The sequence below is a fragment of the Acanthaster planci genome, linkage group LG09 (assembly GCF_054643075.1).
Source record: "Acanthaster planci isolate LZ-2023a linkage group LG09, COTS_SCS, whole genome shotgun sequence".
In the NCBI taxonomy this organism is placed as follows: Eukaryota; Metazoa; Echinodermata; class Asteroidea; order Valvatida; family Acanthasteridae; genus Acanthaster; species Acanthaster planci.
Window position 1 is genome coordinate 3,915,634 of NC_141785.1, and position 27,257 is coordinate 3,942,890.

A 27,257-nucleotide genomic window follows, 5' to 3' on the forward strand; every position below is an offset into this window, starting at 1 on the left:
AGGAGCTAGTAAGTCAACAAACACAATGATGTTTGCTCAAACCAATGCATTAATATGAACTAATAGGGTGGTCAATGGTTGTGGCAAGATTTAAAGCAATGGAAATATTCTAGCAGGTTTTGCTATCAACACAATGAAAACAGAATCACAAGACAACATGGCCCAAAAAGTTGATCTAGTTCAGGTAAACTCTCAGCAAGTTGGTTTATCCATTTTTTTTCACTTGAGAGTAGAATATTTTTCCATTTTAACCTGAAACATTTGTTTTAATCACTTAAATCTTGCTGGCTTGCATTCTAGAAAGAGCTGACTAGAGCTCACTCTCAAGGGACACAAAATACCAGTATGTCAAAAAACATGCACGTCAGAAATACATTCCTAATATTTCTCTAGACCCAGAAGAATGAAATCACAACTGTAGAGCTTTCTACACAGTATACTGAACTCATTGTGGGACATGCACACAGTCAATTTCAGGAAAGGCCTGGGTATAATTAAATCCGTATGGTTTTGCGTTCAGCAAACCTTGCCCTTGGCAAACAATAACAATGGATCAAATTTAACCCAGATTTATGATGACTCATGCTGATATGACAAAGTGTCGAGTCACACTGAATAAGTGGGAATCAGCATTCTTTCAAAACTTAACCATGATCTTTGCACGGCCAGGTTTTCGAGGATTGTGCAGGTGCTTATAAATATTGAGTTCAGGTGCTGTTAGGTCACATGGAGCATGATGCTAAATGAAGTACAGACAATGTGGTACAGGGTTTCTGCGGAGTAATGGATTTTTTTTGAGGACTCAAGAAGATGACCTGAAAAACAAATGCACTACAGGGAGGTAAGGATAGCCAGTTAACGTCAGATTTTCTTTCCACAAAAAGCTGCTGAGGCCTTTTTTTTTAACCCGTAAATTCTTCAACATTACAAGTGTACTTTGACCCAACCAAGCACAACACGTTATTACATACGTCAACCACAGAAACGAAAAAAATTCTTGTACCAGTGTACACGTCCTCCGTGGGACAAATAAGGAAAATAATGTGTGTTAACGCATTGTCTGGCATCAAGTGGTTAAGCAATTGGCCTCTTTTTAATTCACTGCGCCCTTGGATACAAAGCAAACCGGGGTGCACAAGGGTTCAACTGCACAAGATAGAGCATAAACGGTGCTGGGGATGAGGATGAAGGAGGCCACTGGTGCTACATGATGCAAGTGCGGTTGTCTGGGCATGCCAGGCCTACAAGGCAACACCGACAGAGAACTGGAGACCTACTTTCAGATCCCTAAAGACAATGCCAGCGTTATGCAGGAAATCCACCACCAGGGCCAACTCGGCCACGTACAGCTGCACGGCGGCCTCTGAGAAGGCGCCCTCTAGCAGCCAGAGTGTGTAAAGGTCACCGTGAGTTGCATAATCCATGACTGCCGTTTCCACAGGATCATGACGACGCAGCAGGTGAAAAAAAAAAGAAAGTCAAATGGTACGGTACATGTATGCCATTTAACCGCATAAAGACTGGCATGCTTCATGTCAACAGTTTTAGAGGAAATCTGATTAACAAGAGTTAAAAACCTTTAGAGGAAAAATTTTAAAAGAAATACAGAGGAAAGTGGCGATGTCAGAAAGAACAAAGCAAAACAGAAATGACATGTATGACATTAATCAATATAAGTCCAAATTCATAATATAAATCCGGCAGTTTCCCTTATCAGTAATGCAAAATATTCCATGTTCAAATAATTGATAGATGTTGTAACTTCATTTTGCTGTTCCTGAGGTGCTTCACCAAATCCTCTCTAAAGACTGGCCAAATTGCATTACTGGAATCACTTTATTGTAACGAGTTTCATCAAGTAAAGCTTGGTCTCTTTGACTTTCCACTGGGCCTCTGCTCAAGAGGCATGCCCCTGGTGGACATTAATAAGTTTGACTGTCAACCATAGTTCAACTAACATCAGTTCAACTGCAGAGTAGTTGGACTGCCAAAGTAATGCACCCAGGGGCACGGTTGCATCACTGGTTCTCAATAGCCTTTGGAGACATAAGCCTTTTAGCAACACTTTAATTTGGAACTTGTATGTTCCCTCGGGCATCCTGCAGTATCGCGCTGTCTGTCTTTTTGGCAGTTGTCCAATTGTATTGCATTTTAATGTGAATGCACGAATATATATATTATCAGTAGTCTTGTTTCAGACCAAAGTAGAGAGGGAACCGTGAGCACAAAAATAAATAATTTACTTAAAGGGCAGCTGTGAGAGAAATAGAAGGATGTTAACCAAAATGGACAAGGATGTGTACAGCCACGTTAGCCTGTGGAAACATAAATTCTCCGAAGTCATAGCGCCTGAAGAGACTGAAGTTCAACAGCAGCATAAGCTTTTGTGCCTATGTGTATCTTAAAGGGCAGGTGCAATCAATTTGCTTTAATACAAACCTTCAAAATGCACCTTTGTGTCTCAGTTAACCTCATTTTCTGCTTTTGTTTCACTATTTTAAAGGGTATCATTGTGCCTTTTGGTTTTATGCAAATGAGAATTTCAATATTCATAAGCAACACTGTGATGTCATCTCAGGAAGAAGCCTCATGCAAATGCAGTGGCTTGTACACAAAAAAGTCCAGCATTTGTGCAGATTTTGCTGGAGTCAGTTTTCTCTTCTCTGCTCCTTCCTTATTGTTTATATATATACCGTATAGCAATAAGCAAGAATCAGTCCCTTTCTCGGAAAAGTTTTCAGTATTGAATTCTGGGTTCACAATTTGACCAGAAAAGCCTACGCACTGAACTACATGCAGGAGAATTTTCAAAACGAGTGAACTTGGCTTAGACTTCAGTTTGGCTGGTTCCAGTCAGAGCTTGAACATGTGGTTTCGAATGCACTTCGAAATAGCTGGAACCAGCCAAACAAAAGCCTAAGTCAAATCCACTTGTTTTGAAAAATGCTCTACATCTTTCCTAGATCATTTCACAGCAACTGCACCCTCAGTTGTCCAGGAAAACATGATTTGAATTGTTTCAAAAAGTGCACTTTTTAATGCATTTAACCAAAGAAGAATGTGAGAGAATGTTTATACATTGAAGAAGAGTACAAAGTTGAAGAAAAATTGTGCCTAGGAAAAATTCATTGCAATTAATTTTATCATCACAAAATTACAATTACAAAAAACTTACAAAATGGAAGAATGAATTTAATTATGGTTATAATAATGAGACCTAAATATAACTATCATAATGCAAATGAGGATAACGAAAAACATAGGAGCAGTGAGATGGAGGAGACCAACAAAATACAGAGCTCGTCGAGTGCACATCCCCTTGATAATAATGGGTCATTATGTAGACAAACAGTCAACGCTGCTTCATACTCTGCACGAAAGCAAAAATGAATTTGTGAAATCTGATGAAATATTCGCATTACGAATTTGCAAAAGTTAAACACATTTCAACTTCAGTGAAATTTCGCTGCAAATTTTTCGTGACATCAAATATTTGCTTTGCTTTCGCATTCGCCTAAAGTGACGAAACAAACAAGTGAAACAAACATCTGTAGTTATGGAAGCATATGCCCCTCTTCAACTTCAGACAGTCTTTGAAGGCGCTGTCCCTTCAGTGAATTGACACTGTTAATCGATACATAAAAAAGTTCCATTTTAACAACCATAATTTAGCAAGGTGTATTTGAGCACTACGGATGGGGCATTCTATCTCTTTGGCCCATGTGACCTAACATGTACACATCTGTCATGGTTGCTGGTAAAGACTGTGGCGCTGCAGGCAGTATTTATGTTGTAGGAAAGCCTTCAACCCTAACCATCCCCAAATCCTTCAAAATCTTCCGGGCGGTTATGAAGGATTGAGGCTACATGGCAAAATTACGTTGCTTGTTGTGAAGGATGCATTGTCTTAATGCTGTGGGTTAGACCTAGTGTTGTTCATGTTCAGCCATGCAGAAATTCATGCCCACAAATATATGTGAAATCCTCCATACTTTTCCAGGATACCTTTCACACCTCAACATAATGAGAGGAATTGCCGAAAGATTTGAAGGATTGAGGCTGTATCCTATGAAAAGGACCTAGGCCATTAGGGCTAAACCTTAAAGTACCCAGTACCAAGATTGGAATGACCATAAATTGCACAGGTGGTAATTATCATGTCACTTTTACTCTTGGTGAAAATGAGTCTCACTGTAAACTTTACAACGTACAATGTAGTGTTGCTAAACAAAATGTTTGCCAGATGGTTATGGTGGCCGATCATGGGGAAACAATGTAGTCATATGGTACTTTGATGCCATTTGATGGGACCAATATTACATCGGTGCATTGATAAGCTACAACTGTCTCATGGTTAACCTCAGGATGAAAGCTCCAATTGACAATACAGTGCTGAAGGTTTGTGACCTCACGCACAGTAACAAAAGCGTCTGAGGTCAGGGTCAACAGGAGGATGCAGAGAAGTCTAATCTTACCGATGTGCAGGTGAATCTTGTTCTGCCATGTCTTGTGTATTTGTACAATGAAAGCGTGGTGACCCACCATCCTCTGATGGAAAGGAATGACAAAGGCAAAATTAAAAATCGGTAAATATTTCATGCAAAGGTGGAAGGACATTCAAATGCATACGAATCACACATTGAAAATAGGCACAGTATTCCGTGTTCCACAAGTGCGAGTCTGATAACGAATCTTTCTTCAAGCAAGCTTGACAAGCAATGCATCGCGTTAGAACAGTGAATTACGCAGGGTTTGATATGAACTATGCAATACAGTTATATATCACACTGTTTGCTGCCATGGATAGACCAATCAGAATTGAGAATTCAAGTTTGCCTGAAGATAAAATCAAAATATTGCCTACTGGAAAGTGTACCGTAAGACTGTCATTCAACAATTTGACGTTGGTATGTACAAAGAAAGATGTGGTTCATTTGCATCCTACAGATTGTGCTCAGTCCATAAAATAAGCAAAAGAAGAACCGTAATGGTCTAGATTTAAGTAGGAAGTGAGGGCGCTATTGTAGTTTAACAGTCCTCGTCAGTGACTACTTACTTGGATGCATACTTCATCTTTGCACTGCTTCACGGCATCATTGCGTATTATTTCCTGCTTCGACATTACCTGTGACACAACGACAGAAAAACGTGACATGAACTGTTGCCACCAAATCTCTTTTCACACCGAAAGGCAGCCTTATTGCCACAATGGCATAATTTCAAAGACCTGGACTCAATCAGACGATTATGCTGTCAATTATATTTACACTGTGGTATGCTGCAACTACCTTCATTGCAAAGACCTTCTTGTCCGACTGTTGCTGCACTTTTAACACTTCCCCGTAGGCACCTCTGTTGATCTGGTGTAAGACCTGCCAAGAGGAATGACAGCATTAGAGTAGGACTAAAAGCAGTTCACATCATTCATTCTATCCAGGACTGCCTCTTAACAGTCGGATTCCAAGTTCTCTCACGTTTCGCACGTAAGCATTGCTTAGCAATGGGACAGAACTCGGGTGTAGGGCCTATATGGAGAAGGACTCTTTGTAATAGACACGTACAGTATTCATGTGTCGGCCGTCTTGAATTGAAAGTGAGGTAAAACTTTTTATTTTGGAAACCTGAGAATAAAAACAACAGTGACGAAATAAAAGTACTAACAAATTCAAGCCAGTTTTTGCTTAGATAAATTTAAAGTTTGTGATAAATTGCATCACGATGTTTTAAGCCAAATTAAATAAGCACACATGGGCAGAAATCCAGTTCGAAGCTGTTTACTTAAAATGTCATCGTGGCTTGTATTAATACCTGTTTTGCTAAGCAAGTTTCGCATGACTGCTGATCTCTCTTTTCATATTCTATAAGAAGTACCCCATTTGATTTGCTTCATGCAACAACCAATTTAAGAAAACGTAATTCACTCATTTGAGAGAGTTTAGCTGGAACAATGACATCACATAGACATAACTTATCGGGTATAAAGAGCTAAATTATATTGGTATTTCTTCTCAGGGTCGTGGTTACATGATTTTCGAACCAGTGAGGGTCTTGCCCTATCATCACAGGCATGCATGATGAAGTCAGGGCACCAGTCAAGTACCTTATATTCCTTCTCAGCACTTCTGGGATTGACAGTGTACTCGGGCAAGAACATGGCTTCGGTTCGCGGCACGGGCCAAGTGGTGCGGGAGGCCAGGTAGGGGTCGGTCAGTGAATTGACACTGCGACGCCGCCGCGATGTGCGGGACCACACCCGCTGGAACGTGTACGCACTGGCACTTCTGGGAATCTGTTGGCATGACAACCAAACAAAATTTACAGATGGCTCTCGACAAAATGGACTTGATTTGTAAAGAAAAAAGAGACTAATGTGAACTATGTGAACTGATTCGATGCAACTTAATCAACTGATTCCGAAGACAAAGTTGGATCAACTTTTGAAAATTTACAGCACAGCGATTAATTAAACACAAAGTCACAATTTGTTTTGTGCCTGGAAATTGGACTAGAATTAAGATTATAAATTTTAGCATGTACATGTACTCTCACCTCTCGTCTACGGTTACCACTCAGTCGGTTTCCCATGTTATCAACAGGAAACGCCAGCTGGGTTGATTAAGGCACTTTTGTTGTCATTGGACATTATGCTCTTTGTAAAAAAAATAAGAAATGATTGAGAAAACTCTGCAATACAAAATTAAAGTCTTCAAATCAGGTTTTAGCCTAGAAAATGGGGCCAGGACATCCAGTGGTGTGGTGGAACTACACGTAACCTCCCAAGGTGATCAATGAAGAATTCTGTTTTCCCAAGGCGAAGCCCGGGGAAAATAGAATGTTCCGTGGATTGCTGAGACTTAGACAATTGATAATGAACCTTTCCCATGAAATATGCAAATAAGGCAGGTGCATGCGCATTACTACCACTGGTTGGTAAAGTTGCTTAAATCTATGATGTAACAATACAAATCTCCATGCACGCAACCATGAGCACATACACGCCGTTTCTGTATAAGCATAGTTTGGCATGAGTGCCAAACTTAGAGACAAGGAATCGTTACTTTCCAACCTCAAGACACTGAAAACTTCACTTAGTTTCAAGAAAAGCCTGCTAAAGTATCCGACAAAGGCTGCAATACGGTTTTGACTGACCTTCAGTGCACCAGGTTATGGTTAGAGCATGTTTTATTCCTCCGTGGTTAGAGGAGGTCTCCTACACTGCCGACAGTGTTGACGGTCACACATGCGCCGGTCTAATTTGCGTATTTCATAGGAAAGATCCATTGTTTTCTTACACCCCTCCCACAGATTCTTTGAGTTTGTACATGTAAACCCAGTTGCCAGTGAGTGTGAGGTTTGTAGTATTGAAAGAAAAACATAGGCCCTAGTCTACGACTTCGGCCGAGCAAGAATTCAAAATAGCCCTAAGAAGTAAATTCACATGCGTAAACTTACCATGACTTATAGTTTGATGTCGCCTTTGTCCAACCATAGAATTTAGTGGGAAAGGTGCAAATCTTGCAGCATTCCATGGGATAATTGCACCAAACGATACTATTTACTTTGCTAGTCATTAGTCGAGTCGCCTGTGTTTCGTAGACTTGCTGTAGTCATGAAATGTCTTGTATTTGATGCACGCAATAATTCCATTGACAGAATACTGATGTAAAAGAAAAAGAGATGCATCTCTTATATTGAAGTTTTATATTGTATTGAATCGTTAACATCATACAGACGATTTATCTTTTCAATACTCGTTTGACCCTGTGATGAAAAAGAACTGAAATACAAAACGACTTAATAAAGTTTAGACTCAGATCTTCGTTGTCGAATGAGGGCGCTCGAGTAACCCTCCGGATGGGGAGGGGGCGTGGCGTTTTTTTGGCACTATGTAGGTATTTTAAAAGTCAAGATAACAACTTCTCCAAGGGCAACCTACTTTTATTTCCCCACCCTGATGAAACATTAATCCCAGGTCGATCAACGTATAAAACACTCTACAAATTTGTTATCCTTGTTTAAAGCCTTTATGCACATGTTCAATTTTGAGGTTGGATAAGTTATGCTCCCATCCCACTCCCAGTGCAAAATCAGACTTAAATAGCTCCACCTGGTGACGCTAAGGCTCAGGAATGATTGAGCAAAGCATTTTTCACTGGAATTCAAGATTATGGCCACCAGATCAGTTTTCTTTACAATTTCATGAGGGATAACCACTATTTTTTTGAAATCAACCCTTCCCCCAATTGAAGTAAAAATTCACGCTTAGCTATGTCTGAGTGCAGCCGCCCATGTCTATGCAAAATAGTGAAATATGGACTGACTGGAGTTGGAAGATTTTGTGAACGATCAGTCCCAATTCGTAATTTATTGAAATATCTCTAAGACTGGTCCCCATTATGGCACCTCTTACGTGTATTGCAAATAGCCTGTGGGATCACGTTGTTCACGAGCTCCGTGCGCAGGAATCTAGTGATTTAATGGAATTCACGTTTTAATACCACCACCTGGGCACACTTTCTCTGGAAAAGTACCATCTCAAAACAGAGCAAATCTTACTGAAATATAGTACCAGTAACTAATTCCAATTTGAAAATGCTCTTCCTTTCTTTTCTAAAGAGGGGTGGTTCAGTTTGATCTGTTGCCACTGGTTTGTAGCGTTCTCACACAGGTGCCAGCAGTCAGTAGAAGGCACTGAAGGGTTTATTCCCAAAATAAGATACATCCATTTAAAGACATGCAATTTTTTTTCACTATGATGCAAGACTGAAGAGCTTTAACAGTGTACAAGGTATCCCTAAACTTCCTTTTTTTTTCTATTTTGACTCATTCAGGTTGTGTTTAGCTATCTTAAAGCAGTAGGAACTGACCGCAGACAACTGCTGGAGGGTAGGATTCAGAAAGAGACCAAAATGGCGCCTATCGCATTCTGGAAATCAACTCTTAAATTAAACCTCTTCTTTCACAATACCTCAAGACACAAGGAAGAAAACTAGATGACAAAATTGTTCATTCACGATTTCCTTTTAGTTTCCCTTACTGCATTTGGTTGTACCTGTTTGCAGAATCATAATTCAAAATCGGGGAATTTCATGCCTTTATTTAATCATTAAGACTGAATGATACCCCTTCCCCGCAAAAAGGCACAATGTAAATTTCTCCGTTCTACAGCTTTTGTGCATTTCAAACTCCAACTCGTTTCTGGGCTCCTACAGAGCTGTTTATAAGAAGGGTTGCGACATGAATGTTTCTATTGTTGGAACCAAAATGGTGGATTATGCATCTGCTCACATGGACAGTTTGCACAAACATATCCTGCGGGCTGTATCACAGACATATAAATGGATAGACCACCACATCGTATTTCAAACTATTTGAACATTTCGTGATAAGTGCTGCACCTGATTAAAATCAAAATGTGCAAATTCACCCCTTGGTACATGTATGTCATAGAGAATGGGCGAGGAATGTAGATTCGTGCAAAGACATAGTTTAAGGGGCATTAAAGCACAGCTGGAGAATTCCAGCCCAAAAAATTCACCATAATATTAGGGACATCCCTTGACGGCCAAAGATACGTCAACAGTTGGGATGAGTTGCACAGTTGACTGCAGCAACGCAACAATCTGCTGATGATGTTGCACGATTTGCTGATAATTTTGCCATCAATAACCTTGTCATTTTAACTTGCAGTGGTGGCAGACTGTTTAAAAAAAAAGGCAGTCAGAAATTTCAAACTGGACGGACGTGACTGTGTAATTGTGTTAACCGAACGATCACGCCTAACATTTGCACGGGTTCTCTGGCTTAGATTGGTTGATGCAATACTGAATATACAAATTATTTTTGGCAAGTGTTCTGATTGTCCCTGCTATAATGGCAGGCCATTACTAATGAACTTTATTGGAGGGAATTACAAATACATTCCAATGGCACAATAATCAGAACAGCAATGACACTGACACTGACAACAATTGTAACAATGCACAATGACTGTAGACTCTAGAGTGGAGTCAGCTAGACAGAACTGCTTGACACTATAATTACACAAACAGCGGAGGGAACTACACACAAAACTATATGAGAAAACTGCTCACTTGTATGTCACAACTGTTTCTCGTAAAAGGAAGTGGGGGTTTACCACTACCATCCCGGAAAAACGACTGATAAATCAATACTGCTGCACTAGAAGTAACACTGTGGACTCACTCTCAATAGACCTAAAGCATAATGACGTCACATTCTCTTTACCTGTGCAGGCGTGGCATACATAGTGTGGACTTCTCTACAAAAGAAGTCCACATAATGTAGGGTGCGATGGCGTAGTGTGGACTCGCACACGTCTACACAATGTTTTCCCCTCTCTGAAAACAATTTCAGAGGCATTTGGGGGTCAAGGTTATCCGTAGCAAAATAATGACGAACAGTCCAGGAAATCATCATTAAAAATCCAGTTCAAAGAAGTTATCCTAGTTGGAGAAAAAGGAATAACTACAGGAGAACAAAAGAATGTCCTCACTTTGTATGGAAAACAGGTGTGTGCTTTCCTGCGGGGGCTTAATGGATTGCATCCTATCACACTGTTTCCCAGGCCACTCGTGTGATGCACACAGAGATACATTACAAGGAGCACAAGTTTGTACATTGAATACGCACGACCAGTTTCCACCTGGCTGTGTACCAACCTGCGCGGGGAGGCCTTCACCGGGTCAAGGGGACAATTTCTTTTGTTTGGTTTGTGGAGACATGTCCCCATGACGTTTTCAGTCCCCCCAAAATAGGTGAAATATTGTGGGTTTGCCATCGCAACTACTGAACAAGGTGTGAACTTTGAGTGAGCCAGGGCACACAATGTTAATTGTGACCCGCTCTGCTAAAAGGGGTAATAAGTTGCGCAATGCCAAAGCACGTAATGACCTGATCTATTTGGAGAGGGCAAAATGTCTTCAAAAACGTGATTTTGTGTTTTTTCTTTAATAGCTTCTATAATATTTATGTGCTCAGAATTTGTGACTACAAACCCGGATTCTGATGAATAAAGATGAAAAATTGATCATTCAGTAGGAAATCCTACATAGCATTGTGTTTCCAAGCGCAACACTTTACAAGCTTTTTCTCGAAAAGTGCTTTTATTGAATCTGAAAATGTGGATATCTACAGAACGCAGCACACTACAGGGGTCATTCACATATCAAATTGTAGCTTTTGATATACAAAATCCAGCCACGTCAAAAACTCATAACCTGAATCTGGCAACTTATTACCCATTTTTCCAGGGCCGGTCACAATTAGGCTAAATCTCCATTGATTAAGCACTTTCTGCCGGGGAACCCCGTTTCGAGCATCATGGGCTTATAAGCAGAGCCGGGGTGCCTGAAATGGGACAAAAGAGCTGGTCCATGTAACAAAAGACCGTACTCAGAACAAAAGACCTGCTGCTGGGAATTGCCATCATTTTTCGGCTTGCATTTTTCGAAGGTAATCCGTCACAGTATACCATGGTTTTGGGCATAGTCTGCCCGCAGATTAGCACCGCGGGCAAAAGTGCTCCAGGGCCTCATTGATGAACGACACAGCACCGCTGCATGCTAATCCAGCCGCGTTTGAAAAGACGCCACTCGCATTCACTGAGGACAAAGGGATTACGAGGCCGCAGGCCTGGCTGAAATATTCAGGAGTCAATGGAGGTTGCCTTTCAGCTTAGAGTAGCCAACAAACAGTCATTCATGTGGGAGTAAACGTCCATTAAATGAAATGATGAATTTTTGAAGAATTTAGAAAACTGAAAATCTTGAAAATCTCCAGTATGTGTGCACTGCATTTTTAAAAGCACCCGGCAGCAAGTGGTTAAAGTCACGTCTTTTACCGAAGCACTGTAAGAGAATTCCACAGTCCACCTCCAGCTTGTTAGCTTTATGGAAACAGACCACATAAGTAAATGTTATGCTCACATTACATGTGTACTTGAAAAGTCTTACATGCCAAGTACAGTTATCGTTTGATGCACATTACAACATTTGACAATGTCACAGTATTTTGCCATGTAAACACTTTTACTGAACACTGATTGACGATCAATACGGTTACACCGACAGAAGAAGTGATTGAACATTTCCTTAGCAATAGATGTGGTTTCAGGAGAGTTATGCAACATATCTACTGGCATCACAGTAATCCCAATAGTTAACATCAAAGCCTCTACTGCGAAAAGTGAAATAAATCAATGGAAGAATTTACTCTCTTTGAAAAAAGGAAGCAGATAAGTGGCCTTGTACACTGGGCTCAGCCCAACATGGGCCAAATGGAAGCTAAAGACTCCCTGCAGATATGTGATAGTCTGTAGCAGGAGAGAAGTCACTGTGCCTGGGATCTGGACCAATTAGAGAAGTTTGACGGCTCCATTCCTGGACATGTGCAGAATCTTCAGTGCCCGGAGGACCTGTCGGTTAAAGCGGAAGGGAAAAAAATCGCTAAAAATGGATGGCTGAGAGAAAGACCGATTGATCACTTAATTGTGTACCAAGTTAAACGCACCTTTAACTTAGCTTCTCCCGTTGCTCCAGTTATCCGCAGTCCCTTCTTGCTCATGTCTTGGATGGTCAAACTTTCTGAGTTGCCACTCACTTTGAAGTGCTCAAACAATGCCTTATACACCTTCAAATGGAATGATGTTATGTAACTGTTAACTTTCATTGGACCAATGGCAATACCCAAAGGGTATCTCTTTGTAAGGACAGAAAGGGAAACCAAATCTAAATTAAAACAGGCTTTTACATCAATACTGTTTCCTCACAAGTTTTCATTTAAGTGTTTGCAATTGTTTCATTCACTGTGACCTTCCCAGATCTGTGAAACGCCACTGGAGGGTCTCGGTGGATTTTGCAGGATTGAGCAAGGTACAGTCCTGCTCCCATGGCTTTACATGGGACTTCCTCCTTGAACTGGAAAGCACGTAGAATATGCCATTGGTTTCCTATGCAGTGGATGGCTTGGAAATTTTCAGGAAGGTTCGAAGCGAGTTAAGGTTATGCCTCGGTCATGATTCTATTGGGCCACCTCCTATCAAACCTTACACAGGGAAGCCATTTTTGATCGTGAATCTTATTCACTGTAATTTGTTACACGGGGTGGTGCCAGACTATTTTTGGTTCCATGTCTAATATGTGGTTAAAACATGTAATTCTATAATTAATTACAAATTTTATATCATTCATCAGCATAAATGACATTAATTTGTAATGAACTTTCTTCTCAAGTTAAAAAAAACAAAACAAAAGAAACTTGCTTTCAATGCAATATGACCAACTTGTGAATCAGAGAAGTCAAACTGCTATGACAGCAACAACACACGTACCTATGGAAGCGAACTGGCTAGCGGCTGAATCCATTTCCCATTGACATGTGCGTTATTTCTAGCCGTAGCTAGGTTATTTGGACGCTGCTATACTTACAGCATTGACATCAGCCAGCTTGACCCGGCCTCTGACCAAGGGCGACACAGACTGTAACTCTTCCTCTGATAGTGGGATGAAGCCCTCATTCCTTGCTCTCTTGTCTGAAACGAAACCCCTCAAGGCTTCAACTTTCAAGAATTGGGGCAAAATCGCCTGGTGATTCCTCAACCTGAATTCTTGTCAGTCCAAAGTATAGTGTCTAACATCTTCACTGACATGGCTATTCCGAAAGAAATATTGCATTGGGTGCAGGGGTAAATCTGCGACTTGTGACGGTAGCGGGTACTTTCAAAACAAAATAATTTGTTATAACAAAGGATGGATTTGCGCCGGGGAGATGTTAGTTAAATTTTAGATTTTTGCCCTGCCCGACGTGTATTATCACACAGTCTACGCAGTGTTTGCCCCTGAAGGCGTGTGAAAAAAACCACGAGCGTAATCCCCGGCGCAAATCCATCCTTGGCAATAGTTGTTCGCGGTACTCGCTGCTACATCTGACTTGAACCAGGCAGCCGACACTGGCAAGCTCGGTGGTCGAGTGGTTAAGACGTCTGCATCAGTAAGCAGGAAGTCATGGTTTCAAGTCCCACCCGAGTACGCTCGTGGTTTTTTCACAAGCCTTCGGGGGGCAAACACTGAGTAGACAGTGTGATAATACAAGTCGGGCAGGGCAAAAATCTAAAATTTAAAACAATTTGTCTGACTGATAAATCAACTATACCCCTCTTTGATACAAAATGTTTGACGGGAGTGGAGGGTGGATGAATACAGACGGCCTTGTGGAGGTCTTACCCGCTTGAGACAACTCTGGTGTGATATTTCCGGAGATTTTTTTTGTTTTGCCCGAAGGTTCCTGCAACACCAATAATGGAAAAATACTTATGTACAAGTAAATTTCTGTATGTCTTCCTCGCACATTGGAAACCTATTTAAAAATGTTTTTTTGCCCTTCAGACTACAAAGAGTTCTTAAAATGGCATCTCTAAAATAACAATTACAAGAGAATATGTTAAGACTCGATACAAGTACATGTATTGAAGCTAAGACAGCGGCGTTACCAAACCTGTACAGATCTGCAAGTTACTATTTTGTAAAAGAGCCATTCTGGCTTGCAAGTGTGACAAAATTTTAATGGCATAACGGAAATATACGTGGGCCATATTCAGAGGCCAAGGAAGGACGTCAATCATAGGATATCGTTATGCGTCATCATGACTCCCATTCAATACCATCATGCACTGTAGTAGTACCTCATCAGTGTGAAGGGCTATTACTGGGAGTTGTCTACTGACCTGTGCTGGGTTCTCTTTGGTGGTCTCCTCTGTCTCGTTCCCCTGGTGGGGATCTGTGGCCTCCCCAAGACGCAGACCGAGGATGGAATCTACCACCGCCTCCTGCTCACTGCTGTCGGTGATCTGGCCAGAGAGGGGCGAAGGAGCTTGCTCTGAATGAAACTCGCGCAGACACAAAGCGAGCAACCCTTTCTCGCAAATGCTTTGCAGTTTGCAAATTTGGGGCTCAGTGCTCTTATTGTGCTTCTAATGGTAATTTTCTGAAAATGCGACTTCAGATACATCGTTGGAAATGAACTTCTTCATCATTTTCTTCAAAATGAAAGCTTACCAAGGAGAATGATTTCACAGGGGAGTTCAGTCCCATAATCATCTCTAAACCAAGTATACTTTTGAACAATAATTTTTAAAAGCTACTTTTTGGATAACCACACTTGATGGACAACTGAACCTTTAACAAACAACAGAAATCAAATACTTTCCATGTGCTAACGAAAACTCGGAGGTTGCACAAAATACGTATGAATCTGAGAACAATTCCTTGCGCGGGCTCTTTAATTAGCCTTTTGCGAGTTGCATTGGAATAAAATCTGGTACACTGAGTTCTTTAAATTCACATGAACATAACAATTTGAATTCTCCATACTAAAGACACTGTTGCTATACCATGTGATTCTGGGGCAAGCTTTTGCTTAGTAACGTAAGAGATGCCTTGCACCAATACACTGTTTTCAATAGATAAGGGCACAAAGGAACCAGTCCATTCCAGAGATGGTGGTCGCTATGCAAAAGCTTGCCCCCGAATCACAAGGTATAGCAACAGTGCCTTCTGTCTGTTATGTCTGTTAAACTGTTATGCTTATGTGCCATAAGATACACAGCATACCAGATTTTATTGAAATTTAACTTGGAAAAGGCTCATTACATTTACCTGAGCCTGTGGGGCCTTCTCCTGCAGGGCTTTGATCGCCGTGCAGGCCGTCTGCAGCTGGGCTCTGAAGTAGCTGGCCATCTGGGACTGCATGGCCTTGATGCCCTCGGCGTCCTGCACCAGGCTGTTGTACTCCGTCTTGATCCGCTGCAGTCGCTGCATCATCTCGCTGGGATTGAGCTGCTGAACAGGTTAAAAGATTAAACTCTACATGAGCAGTTCCTGCTGTCGGTGGCATAAATCAGTGCCAGCAAGTATGTGTGGGGGGAGGGAAGTGAGTAATGATTAACTGGATGCAGTGTTGTAGTCAAGACCAGGCAGTCCAAGACCAAGACCAAGACCGAGACCAACTGACCAAGACCAGGCCAGAAAAAGTAACCCAAGACCGAGACCAACAGACCAAGACCAGGCCAGAAAAAGTAACCCAAGACCGAGACCAAGACCAGAAAAAGTAATTCAAGACTGAGACCAAGACTGAGACCAAGACCAGCTGTCCGAGACCAAGACCAGTCTCGACGACTACAACACTGACTGGATGGTCCCCAAATTAGACATGATACATGCACAGCTCCCCAAGACTTACATGTACCCCAGTAGGGCTATGTATATGCCTATAATCTTACATCAAAATTGCGCATTTACGTTTTTTAAAATACTTGGTGCTCTCCATTCGCTGCCTGAAAGTAAAAATTTACCTCGAAATTTACAGACTTTGTTTCTCACCCCCCAAAATGTGGGGAGGGGGGAGGGAAAGGTGTAAAATTGAAGGAGCTGATATACATGTTCACGTGTACCTGCCTTATATCCAATGGTGCAGTCCCGATAGAGCACGTTACATAGTCAATACATGCAATAACATTTGCAGTTCTGACAAGAGCCACTCATGGGGCCATTTTTTAAAATCCGTTTCAGGAGTTTACAAACTGGCCTGGTGCAATATGGCCTTTTTTAATTGTTATCCCTTCTTGAGTGGTATCATTTTAGTCGTTGGGAAGACCCAAAAAATTCTCTGCTATCTGCTTTAATTTTTTGCTCACCATAAAAAAGTGGGGGGGGGAGGGATGATTCAATAGTCCACCCCAACCTAAAAAAGTTGGGGGGATATACATCCCCATTCACCTGGGATTTACACCCATAACCCTTTGCTGAACAATTTATGACAGATAGGGCTTTTACCCTAAATAAAAAATAACTATATAAAACAGTGCTTTAACCTGATTTAATAAAGAATAAATAAAATAAAAGTTCCCCACAAAAGCAGCTCTATCATATTAAAGAGCACCTCTAAGGAAAACATGTTTTCTCTGATTTTATCTGTTCAAATAAATATGGAAGCATCCAAATTGAACGCATCGTCATTTGTCTTCAGAAATCTACTATAACAAGCTAACAAGGACTTTTTTCTGTTCATTGCCAAGATGCAAATTCTGAATCTTGAAACCCAAAGTGATCACCTGGTTATTGCCTCCCAGTTGCTGCCGAAATTCATCCTCCAATTTTCTGGACATGTACTCCAAGTCCGATTCAGCTTTGCGGAACTGATGAAGAGGAAATGAAATAAGCTTGTTGAGATTTCTAACTATACATGTACATTATTCCCATACGCTCTACAGTACACCAACATAGCTTAAACAGCTTGAAAACAATGATAAAGTGTTCCATATTTGAGTCCATCACAAATCCCTTGAAGTCCCTGCAAGTCCATCACAAGTCATTCTGTCTTCAGCCGATTCACAAGCTATTCAAATGAGCTGTAACAAAAGCATTCTTTTGTCATTGTTCACCCAGTTACTTATGACTGGCCTTGTGACTGGACTTGTGAAAGGACTAGTGATGGACTCAAAGATGGGCGGAATTCTTTTCTATATAAACAGGAACATTCAATTCTGTGTTATGGAAAAAAAGTAATGTTAATTTTGCAAAACTTCCCATTGTTTATGGCTTTGGAAGCCATATCTCTACTTTTTGCAGCTGTTCAAAAATCAAAATCTCACAAGGTTTTCTGTGTGTTCCTGTTAAACCCTGACGAGGAGGTGGTGCGTGATCCTGTTCCGGGAACAGTGTTCTTGAGTCGTGTTCCTGCCATTCGAGCACGAGAACAAGAAACCCGTGTCAAGAACAGGTCGCCCGAACTCGACCTAAGAGTCAACATGGTGTGTGTTGACAAGGTGACCAGTCTCTAAGACTTGTTTTCTGTACTTTCTGTCCACTGGTCGTCTTGAAATTTTGAAGCAAGTTTGGAGCAACGCCGCCTGAAAACTTCTGTAATGCTGTAATGGTTGCCGTATTCTACTTTGGGTCAAGCACAGCACATGCACAAAGACTGTACCGACTGCTGTTTAGTGGCACTGGTGCACTTTACTGATGGGATCTCAACAAGGCATAGCAAGGCATAGTTATGTCCATATCCGGACATAACTTAACATTCACGATAAAAGCCCCAACGCTTCAATTTTCTCCCTGCTAAATTTGACTTTTTTAGGACATGTTATCACGTTTTGATGGCTTATACACTGCTGCTAGGGAAAAGTAGTGACGTCCACATCTGGAACTCTTACCAGAAAACATTCCCAACCTTTTTTGGGGGGGGACCTCTCCACATGTTACGTCGTGGTATCTTGTGACTCACTGTTGATGAACACGACTTTGTGTGTTCATCTGGGAGCTTTTTTAACCCGAAGTCAAAGCCAGGTGAGAACAAAGCTGAATTGTCATAATGTAGCTGTCTGTTTCAACGCAGAACGTCACAAAGCTCCCGTATGTCACAGAGAGTTTTTATATGGAGGTACATGTAGTCTAGTATGAGCCACATTATGGGGCTAGTTGATGACACACTGGGGGAAACAAGAATTTAGACTTTTCAGGCTTCTCTTCAATGAATGGTTACAAAATCCACCCTTCAACATGTACATGTAACTTCTAGACATGTCAGAAATTTTGGTACTGACATGAGTCATCATGTTAACATCCATGACTGTTATAAACAAATCCTGAGAAACAAGAAATAATTCTTATTTAATCAAGCACGTCAAGAAATCTCTCATCATGCTCATGACGATCCTGAACTTAACTGGCACTCAAAGCTCACTGCACCATGACCATGTATGGTAAAATGGCCAATGCACATGTAGCAGTCATGATTTAGTACTAGACGGGCCCCAAGAAAAGAAGGCTAACGTTAGTAGTAAGCCTAGACAGGCCCTACAAACATGATGATGACGAAGCATAAAATGTACAGACAGCCATGACAGCGAAATTGACAGCATCAGAAAAGAAAATGAATGATCCTATTTTATATTTACCAATGCTTCAACTTTGTCCACATTATTTGCCATGTCATGACGCAGTCCTTCACCTTCACTATGACCCGCTTGCTGACTACCAGTGCTATCTTCCATACGGTTCTGGAATACTAGTAACAGTCGATTTAAAATTTGTAATAGGCCCTAGATCAAAACAGTAAATTTCGCTGTCACATGCACAGCATGCTTGTCTGTCAAAATGTTTGATCTCGTCCTTCACGCGCACGCACGTCCCATGCACATTGCGGTTCGAGTTTACCGCCCTCTATTGGGCAGTCGGCTCCCAGGGCGCCCCCTATTGTCAGATCTTCTATGTGGTCATATTGGGATGTCCGACGTGGAACTGTGGAAGCTAAATTTTTTTCAAAACCGTGCAAATGAAGTAGGCATGTGTTACCAACAGAAAGCTTATTCTTAAATCTGTGTCTATCTTCTATGGAGGACGGTACACTGACTATTCCAGGATGCTGATGATCTTTTGAAATGGAAATTCGAGGTAGAAACACTGAAGAGAAAATGGGACTCCAGTCTCCGGGTAGAGCTGCCCTCAAATAACTTGATCTTGGCAATGCTGACTACTCAGACTAACGTTAGTGGCGGTAGTGCACAAGCAGAAAACAACTTGACCGGCCGAAAAACAAGCTGTATGTACACGTATATGGCCCTGTGATATAAATGGAAACGTGAGTCATTATTATTTGTTGTGATTTACATCACAGATTTCCTTGTGACATGTCTATTTGTTTTCAAGTTTTTCATGAACATGACATGCATGATCAGTGATGATAGTAGACCTAGTGACACCAAGGAGATGACCTCCTATGACAAAAATTAGTTATTAGCGAAATTAGCGAAAAAGCGAGTCAACTGAGAAGAGCCAGTGATGGACTCTTAGCCAATCAGGAAGTGGTATTCAGGTCACGTGACTCACTATTAGCATATGGCTTTATTTTCCCAGTAAAAGTGCAGCAGTACAGTTTTTTGAATCTTCAAATATCGTAGTTTGAACCATCACACTACATATATCATAAATCATAATAATACGTCATCAGAAATACGTCTGTAGATACACCTTGGAAGATCCATTAAATGTAATCAGAAGCTATAAAAACGACAATTTCACTGCCATATTTGCAGCAACATTCATACCACTTAGGAATAAAGCTGAGATTGAATTCATCCTGCAGGCCGATTAAACAATGTGATCTATAAAATCCCGTCAAATTTCACAAATCAATAAAAAAAAACAAACAATCGATCAATAAAATTTTCTTTGATAAAATTATGGACGATTTTGACAGCAATATTTGACCTGGATGAGAAGAGTGCATTTTAACAGGTTTGGAAATATTTTCTGGACAAGATTTTTAAAATGGGCGACCTGACTTACGTCCATAAATCCTTGTGTATTCGTGAAGATACCAGAAAATGTCATAGAAAAAGTGGTTCCATGTTATTTTGGTTGTTTTTAGACATGGGATACTCCAACACAGCCGCGCTGGAGAACTTAAATCGAACCGGCCAAGAAAAAAACGAAAATAAGGCTGTGTACAAAATCGATAGTGCTGTTCAACGAAGATTGCCACATACATGTACAGGGCTTTGCCGAATTTTCAGAATTTGAATATTCGAATGCAGAATTAATGAAAAGGGAGGGAGAATTTTCTTGTGTTTTTTAAATGAGAAAAATCCCACTGAAAACTAATGGAATTTTTCAACACGGCAAGAAGTATTGTTTGTCTGTTAAATCTTGCTAAATCGTGGCTGGAGATACATGTAGTCCTAGAAGTGATAAGCTACAATGGTGATCATAATGCACAATTGTGTGTGTTATTGCAATTGATTTTGTGTGTGGTTTGTTCAATAATCTGCCGGTCAGTACGACTGAATATTCGGATATTCGATCGAATGGAATGTCAAATACTCGAATAGTGAATTATTCGAATTGACTCAGCCCTAGCCACATACCTACATGATGAAGCAATTGACACGATTGACAGTTCTGGAACCGTTACATCACGTGCACATTCAAAAATTGGAAAGAAAATTAGTTTAAGTTTTTCCTTTTTTGATTTTGTGATATGTGCTCCTTTTTATTACTGTTACATTAAATCCACGTGGAACTTGTACTTGATTTATAATGCTGCACACAAACAAGTTGCCTGAGAATGCAAAGAATGGTAACCATTGTAAGTGTACATTCAAATAATTTGGGGGGGGTGGTTATCATTAACCTTAACTCTGCCAGTCGCAGCAAAGTGCAACAGGACAGGTGCAAACCCCTGGTGCACTTTGTTGCTCTGGGCAATCAACAGCAGAACAAATGACCCATGGCATACAACTGGAACTGGTCCCATTGAACAATGCCACTATTGGGTACTGAGGTGGCTGGTAACTGCAGACTTTGTGGGTGTTTGGCCTTGTGGAAAGCTGATCCTGTTGGATCTTGTTGCACTGGGCAGGCAAAGGCACTTTGAGAAATGATGCAGACTGGTGGGTCTGGCTAGATTTCTAGCCAAAATATCCTGGGGGAGTGCTAATCATCAATTAATGTAACTTTAAAATGGACATATATGTACTAGTATTGCAACAGAATGGGAGAGGTTCTCACTAAAACATTTTGCTCAGTTGGAATGAACTGTTTTGTGCATTTTCTTGTTCTCAATTTCAGGCACACCTGTATGAGGAGTCATAATCCAGTGACCTACATGTACCGGTAGTTTGTTTTGCCATCACCAGCCCCCATGGCCCTCTCCAGCATTACCAAGCGACTGTCAGGGGTGCTTGCCACTCCCCGGAGTCGCAAGCTCTTCTTTCTCACCATCTTCTTGCTGGTCATGCTCGGATATGTTGGGCCTTGGGTCATGCACCATAACCAGACCGTCAAGTCCACCAAGGGCTGCTTGACACTGAAGCTCAAGGAATTAGAGAGCGACCTAACCCAGGTGGACGCAGCTGTCTTCCATGCTGACAGTGGGGAAGTCCATGTGGACCAGGTGGTACCATTTGTTGGCAATGGCAACATTGGGATTGTGGTCAATACGTTTAAGTCCAGTGGATTTCTCCTGAAAAATGAGGAGCAGTGGTTAAGTGTGGGCATGTACCATCCACTAGTGACTACCAGGCTCTCAACCATGAAATACCAGAGTGCAACGGTCCTGCACTTCCGCCAAGCGCAGGTCAAGCAATATCAGTGTTACTCAGTTGGGCAGTCCTGTGTGTTCATAAAGACCAACACCTTAGTACACCGATTCAGACCCGAGTTGATGCTGCAGGAGATTGTCGTGGAGAACAATGCAGATCAACCGGTGTTGCTAGAACTCTCCCGGACTGGCCCGGTAAAGTGGAAGGGATCCACCACCACTGCAGAAATGTTAACAGTGGATGGAAAATCCCGAGAATACATGTTGACAGCAGGGGACTTAAATGTGCCCTCTGGAACCAGCAGAACAGTGGTCACTCTGGTCATTGCTGCGACGGCCCTACAGAAGAAAACCGAAGTGCCTGCAAAATCAGTCCACAAAGTGGAAGTCCTGACTTTGGTGAAATACTCAGCCCCCGTGGGTGCCAGCACACCACAGCTGACCGCCGGCCTCGTGGACTCAGTGGAGGAGCAGTTGTTCAAAATTCTGAAGATGGACTTCCAGGACCTGGTCCGGGAGCACAGGGATGCTTGGTCTGAGCAGATTTGGAACTCAGGTCTTGTCCAGGAGCCCCTGGCCATACCTGTCCGGCCACGCGTACCCTCAGAGGTCCAGCAACAGCTGAGTCACATCTCAGCTGTCCACGTCTTTAACATCCTCACCACCACTGTGGTGTACTATGTGATGTCCTCCTCTCAGGCACCTCTGCTTATGCCTTCTTCCTCCCTCCAGCGGAAGAAGGAGGTGATTGGGGCCTTGCAGCAGCCAGGCTCTTGCTTCAATGGCCAGCCAACCCTGTTCGACGAGTCCCTGTGGCGGCCAGTCCAAACCGACAAGGAGATGATGGAGCTGTTCTCCCACTGGCAGCATGTCCTGTACAAGCACGGCTGCCATACCCTGCTGTCGGCGGGCGTGACTGGGATCATGCAGGCCATGATGCTGAGCTTCCTGGCTGGCCAGTTCACAGAGCGCGAGCTGTCCTTCCACGCTGACCCCCTGCTCTTTCGGAGCAAGTCCCACCTGCACAACATCTTTTACAACACCACCTTCCTGCACATCGACATCAACCCCAGCCCGGGCCACGAGATCCTCATCAGCATCACCAGCGTCCAGGCCAGTGGGAATAAACCCACCAAACTGTACGCCTGCGGGGCGGGATGTGAAGGCACACCTATTCTCTTGACCTCCTCTATGCAAAAGCTCCCCCTCAAGTGGACTGTTCCACAGACCCCTTTCTTGTATATTTCCCACGATCCCAAGCACCTAGATTACCTGAAGACCAAGATCATCCACTTCAAGCACCTCTATGACCTAGATGACAGGGATGTGCAGCCCCTGGTCCCTGTCATTAACAGCACAGACGCACACCAGGGTTTCCAAATGCCAGTCTTTGCCTGGGTCATTATCATTGGTCTCATAGTTATTTTCCACATGTTCCTCATCAACTTGGTGTATAAGGAATACTGCTCAGGGACCTCCTCAAGCTTATCAAGGCCATCTGAGAAAACCAGCAAAGCATGACACAGGTTTGAGATGTACAAAAACCAGAAGTTTGGAATATTTTTGGAAAAAAAGTACATTCTGAAATGTATTTCACCCCCACAAGTAAATACTGTATTTGGGGTATTTTTGCATGATCCACTTTTTTGGTGATTGACATTCATTTGGTTTTTGATCATGTGCAGTTACATGTATTTAATATTTTGTTATTTATGATTATTATGATGGCAGTGGTAGCATTTACTGGTGTTTTACTTGGTTTTTTAAATGAAAGTTAGAATCTTTTTTCTTGCTTTAAAATTGATTACCTTTTTCTTGCAGTGGAGCAAGCTTGTGAGCTAATTCATACTGTACTGGTACATGTACATGTTATTCTTTACACTCAGCACTGCTAAGCAGCTGCATAACAAACACAGGGATACATGTACTGGCCTGAATCGTGCATGTCGCACGCATGTAAAATTGATGGTGTTGGCTAACACTGCAAGAGTACCCTCTCATGGTCACAGAAGGGAGATTGTTTCAAGAGGCTGCCCATGCGCAGCACTGCACAAAGACATTACATGTACACTGTACATGTATGTCCCCCTGAAAAGTGCATACAGTCATGACAGTTGACCCATGCCATTGTGGCACGAATAGGCCCGCGCACACAGTGTGTCTCTACAATGGGAACCACATCACTGGCTACAAGCCATCTCTTATTCAGGATGACACATGCACCATGCTAAAAACAATTCAAACCACTTCAAACACCAACGTGTACCAGTACAATTTATGTTTATACATATACATGTAGTTACTATGCCCTATACATGGTTGTGTCTAAGGTTAGCACAGTGTGTATCCAATTTCATGGAATGACCGACTTACCATGGAACAATGCACTGTCAGCATCTCTGTATTGAGATATTTGTGGGCCTGAAGATCCCCATCAATTTCTGTTGGACAGTGTTCAGTTTCGTCAGCGAACAGACCACCATCGTACAGTTTATATACCATTGATAGTGATGAATTCCCAAGGCTGCTGGTAAAGTTTGGACAGCGGTGGGGCTTAGTTTTAAAGTAATGTACATGTAGCTGGCTTAACACATTGAGCACGACATCTGTAATACAACAGAAATAATGTAGAAGGATGTGAACACAAGACACATGCCTGCAAACCCAGAGTACAAACAGCCAGCCGCCGAAGTTAGTTATTTTAATGAGATGCAGTGTACCCCGGCACCCTGTACTGATTGATTTTAAGGTTTGACGCTTTCTTGGAACGTGCTGAAACATCTATCCAGAAGATTAGTGTGAAGCACTTGAAGGGTTGCATCCAACTGTTGTTTTGTGACTAAACCGTATTTGAGATAAAAGCTTAAAAATAATGATTTATCGAGTTGGCATAAGCAGGATAATGTGATGCACTGTTTGCTTGTGAATCATTGAGCCTGTGTTAATATTTACATGGTGTGCGCATGGTTTTTGTGGCAGCATAGTTGAATGATGAAAAATGTGTAACTTTTTGCGATGTTTATTATGAGCTACCTTTTGGGGAAGTTGGATTTGGATTTTCCCAGATTTTCTTGAATTCTCAAGTATGTATCGTAATTTACAACAAAACAAAAAACAAAAAGCAGAATAAAACAAAAAAGAAAGATAATTTCACAACTGTTAAGTGCATGTGTGGGTGAATGAGAAAGCATCTTGTTTTATACAGGTATAAACAATGTCCTATGTGGCTGACAAACCGTTAGTGCACTTGTTCATGCAAGTGTTGAATATTTTCTCACGAGTGAGCCCGAGACTCAGTTTCATGAAATTTGAATGGGACACACCTACTTGTAGATTATCGGGCAGATTGGCAGAGCAGTGTACATTCTATAATACATTGTACATGTATGCAGTTTACAAACTTTGTATGTACTTTCTGGAAATTCTCTTTGCCCTTACTAGCTCTGCAGAATTTGCCAGTGGTGATGTTGGTGGATTCTGGGCAGATTTTTGGGGAGAAGGGGGAATGGATAAAATGGAAGGTGATTTTTAGGACTTTACTTTTCCAAATCTGCTATGTTGTCGGGATAAGGTTGGATTACAGTGTATGTTGGCAAGAATTTGCAGTAAAAATAATTACTCCTTTGAGGATGATTTGATGGGTACAGAATTTCTTTGTTGGTAATAATTTTCTAAATTCATTTGAGATTCACTATTCTGATATCAGATTGTGTTGTAGCCTTTATGCGAGCATGTGTTGACACCATCTCTGTTTGGTGAATAAACTGCAAATTTGAACATTTTAAAAGAACCTGTTTTAAATCTGAAGTGTCTTTTTTCAATAGCCTGTTGGCGTCGCTAAAGGGGGTGTGGGGTGTCTAGCCCTCATTAGTCAGTTTTGTCGACAAAATTATGGTGCTTTTGGCAAAAATGGAGATAGAGGGGAAAAGGAAGGCCATAAGGGGGAAGGCCACATATCAGGAATTCGGACTGTCATTACATTAAAAAAATTTACGGACCCGTCTGTAGGCGAATTTCACAATGGCAACCCCCATCTCAAATGGTCTAGTGATGCCCGTTTACCTGAAGCATATTTCCATTTTCAGATTTTTTGGGGGGAATTCCTTCGAAAGGGGGAACCCTTTTATGGGGGGCATTGATGTTTTGAATAATTTAATAAGCATTAAACTTGAGAACCAATTAGTTTTGGGCACTCAAAGATACAAATGAATTTTTTTTTGAATGATTGAAATTAACAAATATCTGATTCAAATTTTAAAAATCCAATTGTGTAGATATTGACAAAAAAAGTCATGGCTTTGTAACCCCCGGAATTGTGGGATAAACTCTATTAGTGCTATGAGATCACAAAATGTCGGACACGTTGCTGCAGTAATCACGTGACAAGATTGTACTTGACTGTCGTGCTTCTTTAATAGGCAACAGGTGCAATGGTAGTGGTCGAACCATGGTCCAAGGCAGTCTGCCAACGTTGTTTGGGACAGGCGAGCAAGGACTGAGTCTGTAATCTTCATGATGTTGGGATCCTGGAAGCTAATGTCTGTTTTTCACTTGTCGAATCCAGTACAGCTCAGCTTCCCTTATTAGCTTTGAGAGGGCCAGTGAGAAATGTGCTGGGTTAGCTGCTTTAGCCATCGGTTGTTTGGGATCTCTTTCAAGGAGAAACCTCTAGCAGTGACCATCTTTAGCTTAGACCAACTGGAGAACTTGGCAATGTCGATAATAGGAGTAGGGTTTGACACAACGTTGACCGTGAGTGCTATTGTTTTGGTATGCAAGACAGAACCTTTTCAGCTCTTCATCTTTCAGGTCCGCCAGGACGTTTTCTGGTGTCTTGGGCCAGCCTCAAGTACACAGGTCCATCAATAACTTGACTCATGTCAGGAGCAGTTCCGGTCTGACGCAACGTATGCGATGTCCTAAACGGAGTCAAATCGTGAAGTGATCTCCCCTACACGATATGCAACATATGAGGAAAAGACTTTGACTGTCCTCTTTATAGTCAACTTATGGCCGTCATGCTGTCCGTCGCGATCTTCGAGTTAGCTGGGTTAAACTGTAGAACATTCTTTAGAGTGAGCATCAGTCTTGCCAATAGAAAATAGCCTGAAGTTCCTTTAAACACACGCACGACTGTT

General features: G+C 41.7%; 3 protein-coding genes and 1 long non-coding RNA gene across 7 annotated transcripts in view; 2 read left to right on the forward strand and 2 right to left on the reverse strand.

Moving 5' to 3' along the window:
• LOC110985329 (ribosomal protein S6 kinase-related protein-like) overlaps positions 1-7,493 on the reverse strand; it is a 22,031-nt gene extending 14,538 nt beyond the window's left edge. The window contains exons 1-7 of the mRNA XM_022246288.2: positions 7,453-7,493; positions 6,550-6,649; positions 6,101-6,289; positions 5,289-5,372; positions 5,057-5,125; positions 4,476-4,548; positions 1,278-1,426 (exon numbers count right to left, since the gene is read on the reverse strand). Of these exons, the coding sequence (XP_022101980.2) occupies positions 1,278-1,426; positions 4,476-4,548; positions 5,057-5,125; positions 5,289-5,372; positions 6,101-6,289; positions 6,550-6,585 (600 nt within the window). The 5' untranslated portion in view covers positions 6,586-6,649; positions 7,453-7,493. The remainder of the gene's footprint in view (positions 1-1,277; positions 1,427-4,475; positions 4,549-5,056; positions 5,126-5,288; positions 5,373-6,100; positions 6,290-6,549; positions 6,650-7,452) is intronic.
• Positions 670-10,951, forward strand: LOC147798032 (uncharacterized). Of its 2 annotated transcripts, XR_015426334.1 has the most exons (3): positions 670-841; positions 6,013-6,196; positions 8,832-10,951. It is a non-coding gene; the product is annotated as an uncharacterized LOC147798032 (long non-coding RNA). The 2 variants fall into 2 exon arrangements; XR_015426333.1 differs by lacking the exon at positions 8,832-10,951 and having other exon boundaries at positions 6,013-7,807.
• Positions 9,854-19,196, reverse strand: LOC110985326 (SKA complex subunit 2-like). 3 transcript variants are annotated; one of them, XM_087140861.1, is made up of 9 exons: positions 18,977-19,196; positions 17,129-17,212; positions 15,675-15,857; positions 14,744-14,866; positions 14,244-14,304; positions 13,449-13,552; positions 12,532-12,651; positions 12,366-12,436; positions 9,854-12,324 (listed from the first exon to the last, which is right to left on the reverse strand). In XM_087140861.1, the coding sequence occupies exons 1-8, from the start codon at positions 19,070-19,072 to the stop codon at positions 12,377-12,379; spliced, it is 831 nt and encodes a 276-aa protein (XP_086996987.1). In that variant the 5' UTR covers positions 19,073-19,196; the 3' UTR covers positions 9,854-12,324; positions 12,366-12,376. The 3 variants fall into 3 exon arrangements, with proteins under 3 accessions (XP_086996987.1, XP_022101971.2, XP_022101973.2); XM_022246279.2 differs by having other exon boundaries at positions 9,854-12,436; positions 18,977-19,195; XM_022246281.2 differs by having other exon boundaries at positions 9,854-12,436; positions 15,675-15,854; positions 18,977-19,194.
• Positions 19,197-19,286: 90 nt separating this feature from the next.
• kiaa2013 (KIAA2013) lies at positions 19,287-25,909 on the forward strand. The gene is made up of 2 exons (XM_022246278.2): positions 19,287-19,659; positions 21,648-25,909. Exon 2 carries the CDS (start codon positions 21,721-21,723, stop codon positions 23,638-23,640), a length of 1,920 nt encoding a protein of 639 aa, XP_022101970.2. The 5' UTR covers positions 19,287-19,659; positions 21,648-21,720; the 3' UTR covers positions 23,641-25,909.
• The last annotated feature ends 1,348 nt before the right edge of the window (positions 25,910-27,257 follow it).

What these genes read in the sequence shown, in the direction of transcription:
- LOC110985326 (XM_087140861.1), bottom strand. Translation starts at nt 19,072, where the DNA reads ATGGAAGATAGCACTGGTAGTCAGCAAGCGGGTCATAGTGAAGGTGAA. An exon ending in AGAAGGCCCCACAGGCTCAG is followed by an intron (nt 14,867 to 15,674) that starts GTAAATGTAATG and finishes CTCTCTGGCCAG; the next exon opens with ATCACCGACAGCAGTGAGCA. An exon ending in CGGGAGAAGCTAAGTTAAAG is followed by an intron (nt 12,437 to 12,531) that starts GTGCGTTTAACT and finishes TTTAACCGACAG; the next exon opens with GTCCTCCGGGCACTGAAGAT.
- kiaa2013 (XM_022246278.2), top strand. Translation starts at nt 21,721, where the DNA reads ATGGCCCTCTCCAGCATTACCAAGCGACTGTCAGGGGTGCTTGCCACT.